This window comes from Sorex fumeus, unplaced genomic scaffold (genome assembly GCF_029834395.1).
Source record: "Sorex fumeus unplaced genomic scaffold, SorFum_2.1 ptg000009l, whole genome shotgun sequence".
NCBI classification, from domain to species: domain Eukaryota; kingdom Metazoa; phylum Chordata; class Mammalia; order Eulipotyphla; family Soricidae; genus Sorex; species Sorex fumeus.
The window spans coordinates 4,315,001-4,331,418 of NW_026606066.1; the positions used below are offsets into that span (position 1 = coordinate 4,315,001).

The 16,418-nt window shown below is 34.8% G+C and overlaps 1 protein-coding gene across 1 annotated transcript in view; it reads left to right on the forward strand.

Moving 5' to 3' along the window:
- CNTNAP5 (contactin associated protein family member 5) overlaps positions 1-16,418 on the forward strand; it is a 973,836-nt gene that overhangs the window by 831,318 nt on the left and 126,100 nt on the right. Inside the window, exons 18-19 of the mRNA XM_056110141.1 lie at positions 4,585-4,824; positions 14,827-15,048. Of these exons, the coding sequence (XP_055966116.1) occupies positions 4,585-4,824; positions 14,827-15,048 (462 nt within the window). The remainder of the gene's footprint in view (positions 1-4,584; positions 4,825-14,826; positions 15,049-16,418) is intronic.

The window sequence follows — 16,418 nt, forward strand, 5'->3', positions numbered from 1 at the left end:
CTAGAGGTTTACATGTATATAGCAAGTGTCTAATTTATCTTTGCATTCTTGAGCCTCATTCAAGTTCTCTGACATACTTCGTGTTTAATAAATGTCTTACGAATCAGTGAAGGTGAAAGAAGGCAGGTAACAAACACTTATCCACTAATAGCTTTAAGATTTTAGATGCATCACTTTTTATGAGCCTCAGTTTTACCATATGGTCACTGGTTTTAATAGTCAATTCTTCAAAAAGTCAGTTGCAAAGATTGAATAGACCATGTGCTTACTTCTAATGGTTTGGGCTTTTCTACTAGGGGTTATTTACAAATAGTTTTATATGAAAGACCATTTGAAATTAAAAAAATTATTTGTGTTCACACTTGTGAATAATGAAATGCGCCTTTCCTAAAAATTTGGGTGATTTGACATTTAAAGAACAAATGTGATTGGTGTCATAGTGCCTACGGGAAAATCCCATCCCGTTTTTTTACAAATTAGCACAAGAATCACCAAAAGGCAGTGTGTCTGAGGAATATATATACAGAGCCTGTGGTAAGGTCTTCAAAACAGGGAAAGTTGCAACATAATTATCTAAGCAACTAGATTTAGGGTAAATGAATTTTTTCAAACCACCTTTTAAGATTGCTATGTTCTGCACACAAATTTGCTCTCGAGATGTTGTACAAAAAGAGATACAGATCCTTTTTGTAATTGTTATCATTTTTCTCTGTCCTAGTCAATGAAGATAGGCTTACATATGGAAATCTCATTAGTTCTGATTATGAAAGAATATGCCCATACCAGATAAAACCTTTTCTCTCAACCATATTTTGAGTTTCATGAAATAATCTGAAAACCAATCATCTTTTCCCCATCTGTCACACATAATGCTATTCTGACCCATTAAAATCTGGAGCTTTTATCTTTCCCATATTGTGATTAAAGTGAAAAATTTAATCCATGTTTACTCTCTTTTTAAAGTACATATAAGTTGGCTTTGGGGCCACACCAGGTGGTGGTAGAGGCAGGTGCTAGTAATGAACTCTCTGGTCAGGGATTCTCTCCCTGCAGTTCTCAAGAAACTGGGAAGTACTAGGTGATTGACGCAGCAACCAACATGTAAAGCATGCACTCAGCCATTAAGCTATTCCTCTAACTCTTCTAGATGTGGATATTTTTAACCTGTCATATTACTTCATTTTCCAAAAATTTATTTGACATGCAATTTATCAGAGTGGAATTTAATTATTTTGCTGGATTGAGGGTAGGTGGGTGGAAATACTGGGTTTGAGAATTTCCCCTTTGCAAAAGTCTTTTTACTCTTTTTTTCCTTATAATTTTATGATATCATTTTATACACTATATTTGCTTAATATTCAAAATATTTTCTAAGTACAGTAACTTCTGTTAATTTGGGCAAACCAAAGAGGATATGAAAATTGAATGTTTTCTCACTGTTAAGAGATTTTAAGATGCAACATTTGGGATATAAAGATATGATCACAACGGCGTGACTAGGGACAGAGAATTTGATTCTTAAATCTGCTTGGATGCAGATTATAGACTGTTCTCATACATTGTATTTGGGATCATTTTCTACCCTATTTACCTTGGAGAAAACAGATTCATGTAAGAATTGATATAGCTTTGAAGAGTTCTAAGAAGAAACTTTGAATATTTATGCTTACTCATGTGGGGAGCATATCTCTTGGTGGTTTAGCCAGTCATTCATGTTTTTTATTTTTATTATTTTTTAGGATGCAGGGAGTACAACTGAAGCCCAAATTTCAGAGCCTAGGGGAAGTTAGGATATTCTTTCCCCTCATATCTATTCAAATATGGTTACATAAAAAGAGAGACCTGGATATTTTTATTTTCTGCCATATCTGCATTACCCCAGTCCTGTTTTGAACTTGGGCATATTAAAATAGTGAGATACTGGCACTTTCAACAGTGGACCAAGTGCACTTCTATTTCCAATTTGACTCCCTGTATCCTTTGTTTTCAATAATTATCTTCTTCCTCCCTTTTATCCCAATAACCTCTCTGAAATGTATTCAGCAGATAAGTGGGAGCTGGCACTGCTGTAATAATAAGAATATATTTACATGTAAGCTTACTGTTTACTATTGCAACCATCGATGAGAGACATTGCCTTAAAAGAATCCCTCTTTAAAATTACATGAAAAACAGATGATTGATTAAATACATGTGCATATGTGTGTGTTTCCATATCTATTTACAATGCCTCCAAGGAACTTTTGCCTACTTATTTTTATTTTTTTCCTCCTCATTTTTCTTTAATAAAGCTATATTTCTTCATTCCCCTTATTTTTGAAAGGTATTAACTTCTCTGAATGCCTGCAATCTCTGCAGAAAAACATAAATGATTGACTAAGAGCCATTTAAATATTTTATTATTGCTATTGCTGCTATTGTTGCTGCTGCAAAATTTTCTGCTCTTGAAATTAATGCTGTCTATGGAATTAAAACTATTCCATCACAGTTTTATAATGTCTAATGATAAGTAGTACCATTTAAACTGATATTAGTGCTAAAATATAATCTTCTGAAAGGTAAAATCATGAGTCTCTGGCAAATAGGAAATGAATATACATCTATATTTTTATTGTAATAATTTACTAATGGGGCTGGAGCAATAGCATAGTGGGTAGGGCATTTGCCTTACATGTGGCCGACCTGGGTTCAATTCCTCTGCCCCTCTCGGGAGAGTCCAGCAAGCTACCGAGAGTATTCGACCCACACTGCAAAGCATGGCAAGTTACCCGTGATGTATTCGATATGCCAAGAACAGTAACAACAAGTCTCACAATGGAGACATTACTGGTGCCCACTCAAGAAAATCGATGAGCAACAGGAGGACAGTGAGTGCATGCTATTTACTAATGAATAAGACAGTAAGATAATACAACCAGATGAGTTTCCTTCTGATATTTATAGTAGCATGCACATATACATGCATACATACATACAAACATATACAATTTAATAAAAAATAACTAAGGAAAGACAAAGCTATTAGGGTAGATATTAAAGTTCTTAAACAGGTCATATTTGAGTGAAAAATATATTGGAGGGAAATTATTTGTTTTTCTATTATATAAATAGTTCCCACATTTTGATTTTTTCTTTCAGTTACTTATTCTTTACAAAAGAAAGCTGTTTCTTATGCTTGATTATGTGTCCCAAATAACAGTGATGCCATCACTTCCACAAAAAAAAAATGGAATGAAAAACTTCCAAATGATAATCAAACAAATTTTTGTTTTCACATTGATGTTTCTAACCTGTGATAACATAGTGAAGATTTTATCTGGGGCTGGAGAGGATAGTACAAGAAGTAAGGCACTTGCCTTAAATGTGTCAAATTCAATCCCCAGCATGTTTCTCCGAACACTGCTAGAAGCCACCCATAAGCACAGAACCAGGAGTAAACCTGGATCTGGTATTGATATGTCTGGCTCCAAACCAATGGGAAAAAAAGAGAGAAAAAGAAAAAAAATATGTATAAAATATATCCTTTTTGATAACAATATAATTTGCATAAAATATATCCTTTTTGATTACAATATAATTTGCATAAAATATATCCTTTTTGATAACAATATAATTTGCTAGATAAGGTTTAATAAAATTATAAGATGGTTGCTATACATGAATGAGTTTTTGAAATACACAGTAAATAAATGGTGCTGATCTTGCCCTTGGTTGTTTTGAATGCAAGGGTCCCTTCTCTATATTGGTATACTTCAGCGACTCTGAATAGCTTACTATGACTCTCATTTATATTTTTGTGTGACTTGGAGCCAAAGTATTTGATTTAAAATTGAATTTGTGTTCTTTAAAGGCAGTTTGCAAATATGTCTTCTCTGATTTTTCTCAGACTCTCAGTATGAGCAAATATCTGTTCATAGGATTTCACTCAGTGTCTTGGCTTGTTGTTTCTCGGTGCACATTTTTATCCTATGAGAAGCCTGGGTTGATCAAATCTTCAATTTCCACACTGCCACTTCACATCTGCACTGGTCTTAAATAATTTGTAAGAAACATTGCAAATCCCACTGAAAACTTAAGGTGGATCCTGAAAAGAAAGTTTAAAAAAAAACTTTCAAGAAATGCTATCATGTTTATTTCTATATTAAACATTTATTATACAGAAGTTCTCATAGACTATAAACTTTTTTAGTAATGGGAGTGAGTTTACAATATGAATAAACATAGGTTTTCTCTAGGCAGTTTTTAAACTCAGTGTATATATTATTTTTATATCTTAAAAACTTTATTTTTCATGTCTTTGGGAAAACAAAGGTCAAAGATTTCTTCTTAAATGGAAATTTGTTAATGTCTGTGAGAACTGCATAGTAAATATTTTTTGCTTGAAACGATGGATGAAGCTACAGATATGGCGCTGAGTGAGAGGTTCCCCAGAACTTTCAGAATGTCTAATTATGATTACTTCAACAGAAAAGTTAAACAATATGCCAACTAACCAATAATGAACCACTACCAACCCCAAATTTAAATGTAAACCAATGAAATCTTATAATACCTACAATTTTTTCTTTGATTTTTACCCTTTAGGGGGAACATCATCAAGACAGAAAGGCTTCTTGGGATGCTTACGCTCCTTACACTTGAATGGGCAGAAACTGGACCTGGAGGAGAAGGCCAAGGTCACAAGTGGAGTCCGGCCAGGGTGTCCTGGTCATTGCAGCAGTTATGGAAGCACCTGTCATAATGGGGGCAAGTGTGTGGAAAAGCACAGTGGATACTTCTGTGATTGCACTAATTCACCATATGAAGGTCCCTTTTGCAGAAAAGGTACAGTTGGCACTTACATTTTTCTTTTAAGTTATGACATAGAGCCTACAGTCTATGATCAAGATATGAACACACAGTCCCTTACATAGTCCTCAAAAGTTTAAGTCCCTTTCCTCAATTTCCCTCTACTTAGATACTCTGACGAGACCCTCGTTTTATTTCATACTTTTATTACCAACACATCTGGACATTGGCCATACAATTAAATTAGATCAAGTTAATTCACTGTCTATTGCTAAGTAATCATCTGAGCTCTAGGAGAAGTGGACTCTCATGCTTGTTAGATCAGACAATTCATGAATGGTAACACAAATGCTTTTAATTCCAGTACTTTATTCAAAAATTTTTGATAAAAGTATCATGTAGTCTAGCTATGGAGTGTCCATAAGCCATCCTTGGTAAATTATTATAAATTACATTTTGTTACATATTAAAATAACCTTGTTATATAGAGAAATTAGCAGAGTTTGAAGCTTACAATCAATATTTATTTCATCAAGGTGTTGGAAATAAGCACAGAACAAAATTCCTTTCCTGCGTTTTTCTTTCTTGTTCTACTCATCTCATCAATTCTTTAAACTAAAAATAGCTAACCTTCATGGAAAAACATTACAGGACAAGAAATTACTATCAGAGTATAAATTATCTAGACAAATTTAAGACAGTTCTGCAACTTACCAGAAATACAGGGATGGAGTGATAACACAGAGGGTAGGGTGTTTGCCTTGCACATGGCCAACCTGGGTTCGATTCCTCCATCCCTCTTGGAGAGCCCAGCAACTACCAAGAATATCCCACCAGCACAGCAGAGCCTAGAAAGCTCCTCGTGGAGTATTCTATAGGCCCAAAACAGTAACAACAAGTCTCACAATTGAGATGTTACTGGTACCCACTCAAGCAAATAGATGAACGTGAGGACAGAGCTACAGTGTTACCAGAAATATATATGTATATATATATTATTTTCATATAAGACTTACATACTATGAATTTGCAGAATTTTAACATTTTATTGATAGAAAAATTGTTTGTTGAACAAATAAAATAACAGTATTTCAAGAGCAACATTTAAGCTATTAAAAAGAAATGTTTTAATTACATTGGGATACCATTTACATACACACAATGAAGGCAATTATAAATAATTCTTGTCAACTCATTGAAATACATTCCCAAAGCACCATTACCAAACAATTCTCTATTTAGTCCAACTTACTGTTGAAACTTACAAACAATAGGGGAATAGAAGCATCCAATGTTCTCTTGAAGCAACTGTATAATTTAAACTCTTTATTCATTTATATCAGTTTTATCCCCAATTAGATTGAATTAGTCATTCTGAGAAGCATTGCACTTCCTGGGAAACAAACAATGTGCACGTTTCAGAGCCAAAGGTGTATTGGGCCCTGCAGAGGAGCTTGAAGTGAATGAATTCCGACTCAGTAAGCACATAATGTGAACAAAAACAAGCAGTGTTACTGGGTATTCACACTTGGTGAATACTCTATATGACTTCCCTAAAAACATATAAATGTCACCTTTAAATGGTAAAAACTCTCTCTCTCTATATATATATATATATATACATACATATGTGTGTGTGTGTGTGTGTCTGTGTGTGTATTACCTGTCACTGTCACTGGTATACCATTGTTCATTGATTTGCTTGAGCGGGGCACCAGTAACATCTCCATTGTGAGACTTCTTGTTACTGTTTTTGTCATAGCAAATACATCACGGGGAGCTTGCCAGGCTCTGCTGTGAGGGTGGGATACTCTTGATAGCTTGTCGGGCTTTCCGAGAGGGACAGAGGAATCAAACCCGGGTTGGCCACGTTCAAGGCAAACGCCCCACCCACTGTGCTATAGCTCCAGTCCACAACCAGGCACAGTCGCTGAAATATATTATTACTATTTTGTAGTATCTATAGTCAGGTTTTCATTTGGATAAACAGATTGGTAGAAGTATCTGAATTTTCCCCAGGACATTGTTCAAACATATTACAGACATATTGCTCCAAATTTAGTCTAATTTTTAAAAATTTCTTTAAAAAAACACATCAATTATACATTCTTCATGCAACAGTATCTTTCAGCTACATACATTGGAAGATTTCATTCTTCCTACCTGCTTTTACTTTTGTTATAAAAGTGAAAAACACAAATGTATTCTTAGCCTTTTCATCTTGCTTCACATTTGTTTCCAAACTTCCCCCGCCCTTTTTTTCATAGTTCTGAAGAAAATGTCCCCTTTATGCTATTCAGCAATTTTAAATTATAAAGGATGAACTTTTCAACAAAATCTTTTAGCTGTGTTAATGCCTCTAGGGAATGTGACTTGGAAATAAAACAGGAGCCATTAGTTACAGTATAGTCTTGACTAAGGGTATTCCCTACTGAGATGTTTTCTGTGCTACTTGCTTGAGCATGTGAATTTTAGGGTATAAAAATGTTAAAAATGTCTGGTACAGAATAATGAACATGTGTCCATTTTCCATTCTCTGAATCAGACCATTTTCTATTAACATATGCTCTTTTTCTGGTTATGGTACACAAGCAAATAATAGCAAAAATAACAATTAACCTCTAACGTCAACTTATATCTTTTATCCCCAGTCTAGAAAGGAGGCATATGCAGAATTGTATTTATTTGGTTCTTAGAATTAATATAATCTTTTCAAAGCCCACTCAGATTAAAGCATTTATTAGTGTTTTATTTTAATCATCCCTCTGCCCCTCTCCTTGGGGAACTAGGGTTACGTTTGGACAACCACCAGTGGTCCTCAGGGTCTCTTCCTGGCTCCGTGCTTAGGAGTGACACCTGGTGGTTCTTGGGAGACCATATGCAGTGCCAGAGATTCTAATGAATAGCTAGGGAACAAGACAGTGCCAGGGATTCTAAAGCATAGCTGAGGTACAAGGCAAGTACCCTAAAGCTCATGCTTTCTTACCCATGTCAGGAATAAAAGTTTATTCTGTTTAACTCTAAAAAATTTCTCCATTTTATAATTTTACCACTAAATTTTATTTATCCATTTACCAGTCCATGATCTTGGTATTTTTCTATTTCTTTAGAATTACTTTTGGGAAGGTGTGAAGGACACCAAATGGTGTTCATTCTTGGCTTTGCACTCCTGGCAGTGCTCAAGGAACATTATGGAGTGTCAAGGATCAAATCTGGGTTGACCACATGCAATAGAGTTGTCCTACCCTTGGTATCATTACTTCAGTCCCTATTTTTTTAACTTTTATGATTAAAGATTCCATTGATATGCATGTATGCATCTTTGTATAGATATGGATTTGAATTTACAATACATTTATTTTGCCTTTGGTATACTTTCTAAACTGGGATCAATGGGTCATGTAATAATGACTTATTAAACTGCTTTTCAAAATAGTTGTTCATCTTATCTTCTGGCAAGCAATGCATGACTATTTTAGTTTTTCCATATCTACATAAAAACTTATAAGTTGCTTTTACATTTTAGACATCCAGTAGCGAATGTATTATAATACTTCATTGCAGTTTAGATTTGCAATTCCCTAATGACAAAAAATATTTAATGTCTTTTTATGTGATTATTGGCCATTTATATAAATTCTGGTTAAAACATCTATCTAAATATTTTGCCCATTTTTATTTAGGTTACTTTTCTATCAATCAATTGTAGAAATTCTCTGTATACACTGAATATAATATCTACATAAGATTCATGGTTTCAAAATATTGTCTCCACACTTCAGTTCTTTGATAGTATCTTTAAAACACATACACACACACACAGATCATTTTTATTAAGCAAAATGTATCCATTTCCCCCTTGTTCCTAGGATTTTGGTATTATATCTGAAAAAAATAAATCCCTATTTTCACTTAAATGCATGTCCATGGTTTCTCCTAAGAAGTCTATTTTTATTATATTTAATCTTGATTCATTTGAGCAATTTTTTATTGTGTGAAGTAGAAACCCAATTCTTTTTTCTCTAGTTATCAGTTTCTCCAAGACATTTTGCAGATGTGTTTTCTCTTTAATCTATTTTTGCCTCCACATTTATGTAGAAAAAATGACTATTACAATTACAATGCTGTCATTTATTTTTAAATTAAAACTGTAAAGAGTTCATTTGAAATTCTATTTATAAATGGATTTTGATATATGTAAAAGTGAAAAATCAAATATAATCAAAGACAATCATTTATAATATATATGCATATATATTTTATATGCAAAAATCAGAAATATTACACCATGAATTCTGGTTGAACATTTAATGAGCAATTCACAAAAGACTTAAGATAATACCTGACACACATTATTTCACAAAATGTTTTTCTTGAGACCAAAGCTATAGTAGAGCGAGTAGGATATTTGCCTTGCATACAACCGACCTGGGTTCAATCCCTGGCATCACATATGGTCCCCCAAGCACCATCAAGAGTGATTCCTGAGTGCAGAGCCAGGAATAACCCCTGAGCATCACTGGGTGTCATCCAAAAAGAAAAAAAAAAGTTTGTCTTTTCATTATTTATTCCAACTTCCTTCTATGCTCCAAAGGATTGAATTCATCTCTATTTGTATTTGAATAATCCAAGGTGAGGGGGACCCTCTAAGAAACCTGGACAATAATATAGTCAAGTTCAGATTTCAGAATCTATGGCCAACTAGGAGGCACACACCTCTCCAGTACCTCCCTTTCTCTTACCCAGTTATTTCTCTGAGTTCTTATCATACATTAGCTCTATTGTCAAACTTCTCCATTGAGTCGTTCCATGTTGGTCTGGCTCATCGAAAATCCCCACACTGGAATCGTTGTCTCTTCCTTCCAATTACAAATCACATTCTAAACTATCTTTCATTGGTTTGTTTTGACTTTATAATTTTTGTTTATGTTTCATGTCTTCGGAGAATCTAAAAAGCACAGTTCTCTCTAGATAAGGTTCCCTCTAGAATAGATAATGTTCTCAAGCTCATAGTAGTACTGGGGCCATAGAATAGTGTGATGATCACTATTTTAATAATTATTTATTGAAGAAATTCAATAAATAATCACCTTCAAATGATTTATTTTCTTCATTTATCCAAATGGTTTTAATGTTCAAAGAAATCAGAGCTTAACTTCAGAAAATAAAAGAGGACATGAGGAAATGGAAAGATATCCCCTGCTCATGGGTCGGGAGACTTAACATTGTCAAAATGGCAATACTACCGAAAGCATTGTATAAATTCAATGCAATCCCTATAAGGATACCCATGACATTCTTCAAAGAAATGGAGCAAACACTTCTGAAATTTATATGGAGCAATAAGCCCCCACGAATAGCTAAAGCAATTCTTGGGAAAAAGGAAATGGGAGGAATCAACCTCCCGAACTTCAAACTGTACTACAAAGCAGTAATAATTAAAACAGCATGGTACTGGAACAAAGGCAGAACTGCAGACCAATGGAACAGGGTTGAATATACTGACATCTCCCCTCAATCATATGATCATCTAGTCTTTGATAAAGGTGCAAGTAATGTGAAGTGGAGTAAGGAAAGCCTCTTTAACAAATTGTGCTGGCATCACTGGACAGCTACATGCAAAAAAAATGGGCTCAGAAATCTGCCTAACACCATGTACAAAAGTAAGATCAAAATGGATTAAAGACCTCAACATCAGACCAGAAACCATAAGGTACATTGAAGACAAAGTTGGCAAAACCCTCCATGACATTGAAGCTAATGGTATCGTCAAAGATTCCACGCCACTGGCCAATCAAGTGAAAACAGAGATAGATAAATGGGACTATCTTAAACTAAGAAGCTTCTGTACCTCAAAAGAAACAGTGACCAAAATACAAAGACAGTCTACAGAATGGGAAAGGATATTCGCTGAATACACATCTGACAAGGGGTTGATATCCAGGATATACAAAATACTGGTTAAAATCCACAAGAAGAAAACATCCAACGCCATCCAAAAATGGGGCAATGAAATGAACAGAAACTTTCTCAAAGAAGAAATCCGAATGGCAAAAAAGCACATGAGAAAATGCTCTACATCATTAATCATCAGGGAGATGCAGATCAAAACCACAATGAGATACCATCTCACACCTCAGAGACTGGCCCACATTCAAAAGAACAAAAGCAACTGATGCTGGCGCGGATGTGGCGAGAAAGGGACACTCCTTCACTGTTGGTGGGAAGGTCGACTGGTTCAGCCCTTCTGGAAAACAGTATGGACGATTCTCAAAAAATTAGAAATTGAGCTCCCATTTGACGCAGCATTACCACTCCTGGGAATATATCCCTGAGAGGCAAAAATGTGTAGTCGAAGTGACATCTGCACTTGTTTGTTCATTGCAGCACTCTTTACAATAGCCAGAAACTGGAAGAAACCTGAATGCCCAAGAACAGATGACTGGTTAAAGAAACTTTGGTACATCTACACAATGGAGTACTATGTAGCTCTTAGAAAAGATGAAGTCATGAAATTTACATACAAGTGGTACAATATGGAAAGTATCATGCTAAGTGAAATGAGTCAGAAAGAGAGGGATAGACATAGAAAGATTGCATTCATCTGGGGGATATAAAGTAACAAAATATGAGATTAATACCCAAGAATAGCTGAGATCAGCACCAGGAGGATTACTCCATAGCTTAGTGGCCAGTCGGGCATTCTAAAGGAAAGGGCAGCTCAGATAGAGAAGGGAACACCAAATAAAGGGTGTTTGGAGGATCCTCCCAAGAGGGGAGATGCATGTCGAAAGTGGACTATGGACTGAACATATTTGCCACTCAATGCCTCTTTTGCAGACCACAACACCCAAAAGGAGAGAGAGAACACAGGGGATTGCCCTGCCACAGAGGCAGGGGGGGATGGGGGATGGGGGTGGGGGAGATATTATCCATGGTGGTGGAAAATGGGCACTGGTGGAGGGATGGGTATCTGATCATTGTATAATCGAAACCCAAGCACAAAAAATAGTAAATCTAAAACTGTACCTCATGGTGTTTCACTAATAAAAAATATATATATATATAAATATATTAAAAAAAGAAATCAGAGCTTAAATATCGTCAAATATATTAAGCTATTAGATTATGAAAGTATAGCATGTTAGCACTGTACTCCCATTGTTCATCTATTTACTCAAGCCAGGCACCAGTAACGTCTCCATTGTGAGACTTCTTGTTACTTTTTTTGGCATATCGAATACGTCACTGGGAGCTTGGCAGGCTTTGCCATGTGAGAGTGATATTCTCAGTAGTTCGCCGGTATCTCCAAGAAGGGCAGAGGAATCGAACTCCGGTTGACTGTGTGCAAGACAAACACCCTACTCACTGTGCTATCGCTCAGCCCATGAAAGTATAAGAAACAGATAATAGTGGGAATCATTTTTCTCTACATTTAATTTTATGTTAGCATCGATGATATCTAAACATATAAATAATTAGAATTTAGGCTAGGGGTAAGGAGTCAATAGAGATTTGATAGAACATAGCTACTTTAAAATATTGGTTTTAGTTTTCTGTCCTTTGCAAAGTGATAAAAACTAGAAAGAACAGAGAGATATTGCAGAGGTTTAGGAGTTTGCCAGCATGCATTTAACCTCAGTTTCTATGCCCAACACCACTTGTGGTTCCATGAGAACATCAGATGGTCAATTCTGAGCACAGGAGCAGTTCCTGAGTAATACCCTAAATATGACACAATCTGCCCTGTCCCCTACAAAGGGGAAAGAAATATAATATATTTGCATATGTTACCATATTATATGCTAATCATCACAGATTTCTCTGGCTTATGTTTACATTTTAACACACAAAAATATAAAATAATAGTCACTCTGTTAACTAGGCGATAGTTACTTAAAATTTATCTCAAAAATCTCTGAGGTAAATTACTCAAGGAAAGTGTTTGAATCAAGCTAATGGTTAATGAGAATCCTTGCTGTCACAAGTCTCAGCTGCATATTTTTGTAATCACAAGTACTAATGTTATAACCTGCATGATAAATGCAAAGCACATTCTCTGATCCTTTAGTAAAAATGAACCAGTATTCCCAATCTGATAAGCAACATGCATAAAGATGAGACTTTAATTTTTTGGCACTGCCGCAAGCTGTTCTAGAGTTTTCACAAAGGTAGAACAAATTTGCAATAGAATTGGAAAGAAAAGGCCAGATTTGATTAAATTCTAGGTGCCACTGGCTCAATCAGAGTTTTTTTTTTTTTGAGATTTAGTTACTTTCCACTTATCATTCAGAAAAAAGAAGAGAAATTAATCATGCTAATATATGTTAATGTTGATTATGTTGTTTTCATGGCACAGGTTTTCTGCCAGATCTAAGTTGCATTTTTCTCTAAAGGTAACTTTGCTTTCTGTCCTGATAATGAGTAAGGATAATACTAAAAATCAATGGCAGACAATTCTTGATAGAAATAATGAAATATCTTAGTACTTGGATTGATAAATACTAAAGAGCATTGTATGATGGTAGTTGAGTGGGTTTGGATTAAATTATTTCTAACATGGAGTGGTTACGAGTTCAATCTGCGATGTCTAATTCACTAAATGATTTATATTCATCATGTTATTTATTCAATAGTCATATTTCAAATAAGCATATTACAATAACCAGAGGAAAATGTAGCTTCCATGAGTCTCATTTAACCTGCTTTATATCACCAAGATAATATGAAATCAAACAAGACTAAAACAAATTCTGTTTTGGAGGGTAGGACAGGAAAAAGCTATCTGTCATCCTATCTGTTTTAGAGTGATAGGACAGCAGGTAGGAATCTGGTCTTGCATGCAGATGACCCAAATTCAATCCCCAGCATCCCATATGGTCCTCTGACAATATCATGAGTACTTCCAGAGTGCAGAGGCAGGAATAAGCCCTGAACACTACCAGGTGTGGTCACAAAACAAAATAATAAATAAACAAAACACTTAAAAATAAATAAAATAAAACAAATCAGGTTTCAGTTCACTAAAATAACAAACCAAAAAAAGTATAAAGGGAGGGTTGACTTATTTGCATCGCGATCACGATCATCCTGGTGTTCGTTGATTGCCTCGAGCAGGCACCAGTAACATCTCCTTTGTCCTAGCCCTGAGATTTTTAAAGTGCCATATTCAAGGCTCTTTCAGGGTTTTTTGCATATTACTGCTAATTGAACATCATAAGTCTATAGGTTTCATCTTTTTCTCTACCGAGGTAACAGAATTATCTTGATGCACTATAGATACTGTTTCCCTTATGAAAATCTATCTCTCCAAATCGATGCTACTATTTGGAATTGAGTATCAAGTTCTCAAAATTAAAAGAAAAAAACAATGATTCCAGGAGTTGGTTCTCTATATTTTTTCTATGAATTTCCTCAATATTTTTATGGATCCTCACACTATACCCAACACGACAAGCATTACTGATAATGCTCTCTCTCATGATACCCTACTCTCAGGAACATAGCACCACTCAGAATCCTCTTGATTCACCAGAAAACATAAACACGTTTTTAGTCTTCAATATAAGAAGATTCTAGTCCAATGCTTGCATATAATGTAGACCATGGAGACTTTATTATCATCATCATTATCATCATCAACATCACCATCATCACCACCATCATCATCATTATTATCATTATTATTATTATTTTCGCTTCTCAATAAATTATCCAAGCACATGGTAGTAATTCTGCAAATGGATATTCTATTAAATTTAAAAGTCATAATTCAAGTCTGAAATCCTTGTGAACTTGAAAACTGTTCAGGGTACTAACTTTGGCTAGGTTTGCTTTGCATTTGCCAATAAGAATAATAACCCTTTCTACTTTGAACTTACTATGAGAATGTATTACTTAACTCATTCAAAAAAGCTCATTTAATGCTTGTTTCATGAAAGACTATAATAGTTCCGGCTAATGATTGTCAAATGATTGACTAAGTCAAATGATTGACTTAATGTTTTATTGTGTTTTTTCTCTTCTTATGTTTTACAGAAGTTTCTGCGCTTTTTGAGGTTGGCACTTCAGTAACTTACATGTTTCAAGACCCCTATCCTGTCACCAAAAATATAAATCTCTCATCCTCGTCAATATACATAGATGCAGCTCCGTCCAAGGAAAGCATTGCATTTAGCTTTATGTCAGCCCAGTCACCCAGTCTCTTGCTCTATGTTAATTCTTCTCAGGACTACCTGGCCATTGTGCTCTGCAAAAATGGTGAGTACTGATGGAATAAAAACCGGATGAAACATTATTCTATGATGTAGGGATGAATATGGCCTCTAGAACTCTGCAAAATTTTGATAGAATTTTGTACCACTTTCACATCCTCTTATTAGACCTATAGCCAAACCTTGTTATGCTTTACCGTTGTGAGCTTCAGTTGGTATTCAGGGTCAGTATCCATTCACTGCTGAAGTCACAAGTAACTTGACGTTGATTTTCTTCAACTGTTTAGCAGTATTTTTAAAATTATTTACTCTCTGATAGAATCCATTAATACAAATGAGAATGTCATAAGCATGTCTGAAATTCACAAAGTTTCTCGCTTCATATATTGTGTCTTCTTTGCTATAATATTTTTTACTAAGTCTATTTAAACAACTAGCATAAATGAAGTGTGTACTGATGAAAGTACAATAAACAATATTGTTAGACAAGACACTATAAAGTATTGGACTTTGTCGTGAGAAACACATTTTGTGATATATATGTATGTATATATATGGTGGATATGTGGATGAGATGGAATTCGCTAAGATAAGAACCATAAAGAGACTAGAATCTGTTTCATACAAAGGGCTCTGAAATACATCAGTTTTGACAACTATTAAGAAAATCAGATTTTCTTGACAAATGATTTAGTCTCATTGAACAATGAGGATTGTCTATAATCAACAATATGAGATAAAAATCATAAGAGATAGAACAATCTCTAGAATAGGAATGTAGCAAGGTTATGATTGTATCTATATTTAGGTATTAGACAATGTATTACTGTTCTCAAATTTGTTGATATAATGCAGTATGTATGGCCATTAGATTTATTCACTATACCTAAGAATGAAGCATGGTTAGACTTAAAAGCAAGGAAATATAAAGTGATTAATACACTTTGGGCTCTTTAAGTCCTTAAACCAAAGTTCTAGCTAATTTAATTGCTCTTCTTTCAGTTTATTTTTATTTTCCTTCTATTTGATTACTTGCATCATTGAAAAGGATGCTGTGAGATAGTAAATAAAGTTTCAAAGTGCAAATATAATCACTATGACCAATTGATGTAATAGAATATTTTTGTAAGAAAAACAAAGAAGAGAACAGGAAGAGAGAAAGCAGGATTATACCTGGTCATTCTAGAACTATATAGTTTTAAGAGCCAGACCTATAGATCAGGGTATAAGGCGATTACCTCGCAAGTAACACACTGTTTTATCAAAAATACCACATTTGATTCACCCAAGCAACACCAGGAGTGTTATCTGAACAGAGAGGTCCTAGGCATGTTTCTTGAGCACCATCATGTCTGCCCCCCACAAACCAATGAGAAAACATCTTGTTATAGGGGGTATGGTGCCACAAGCAGGTCA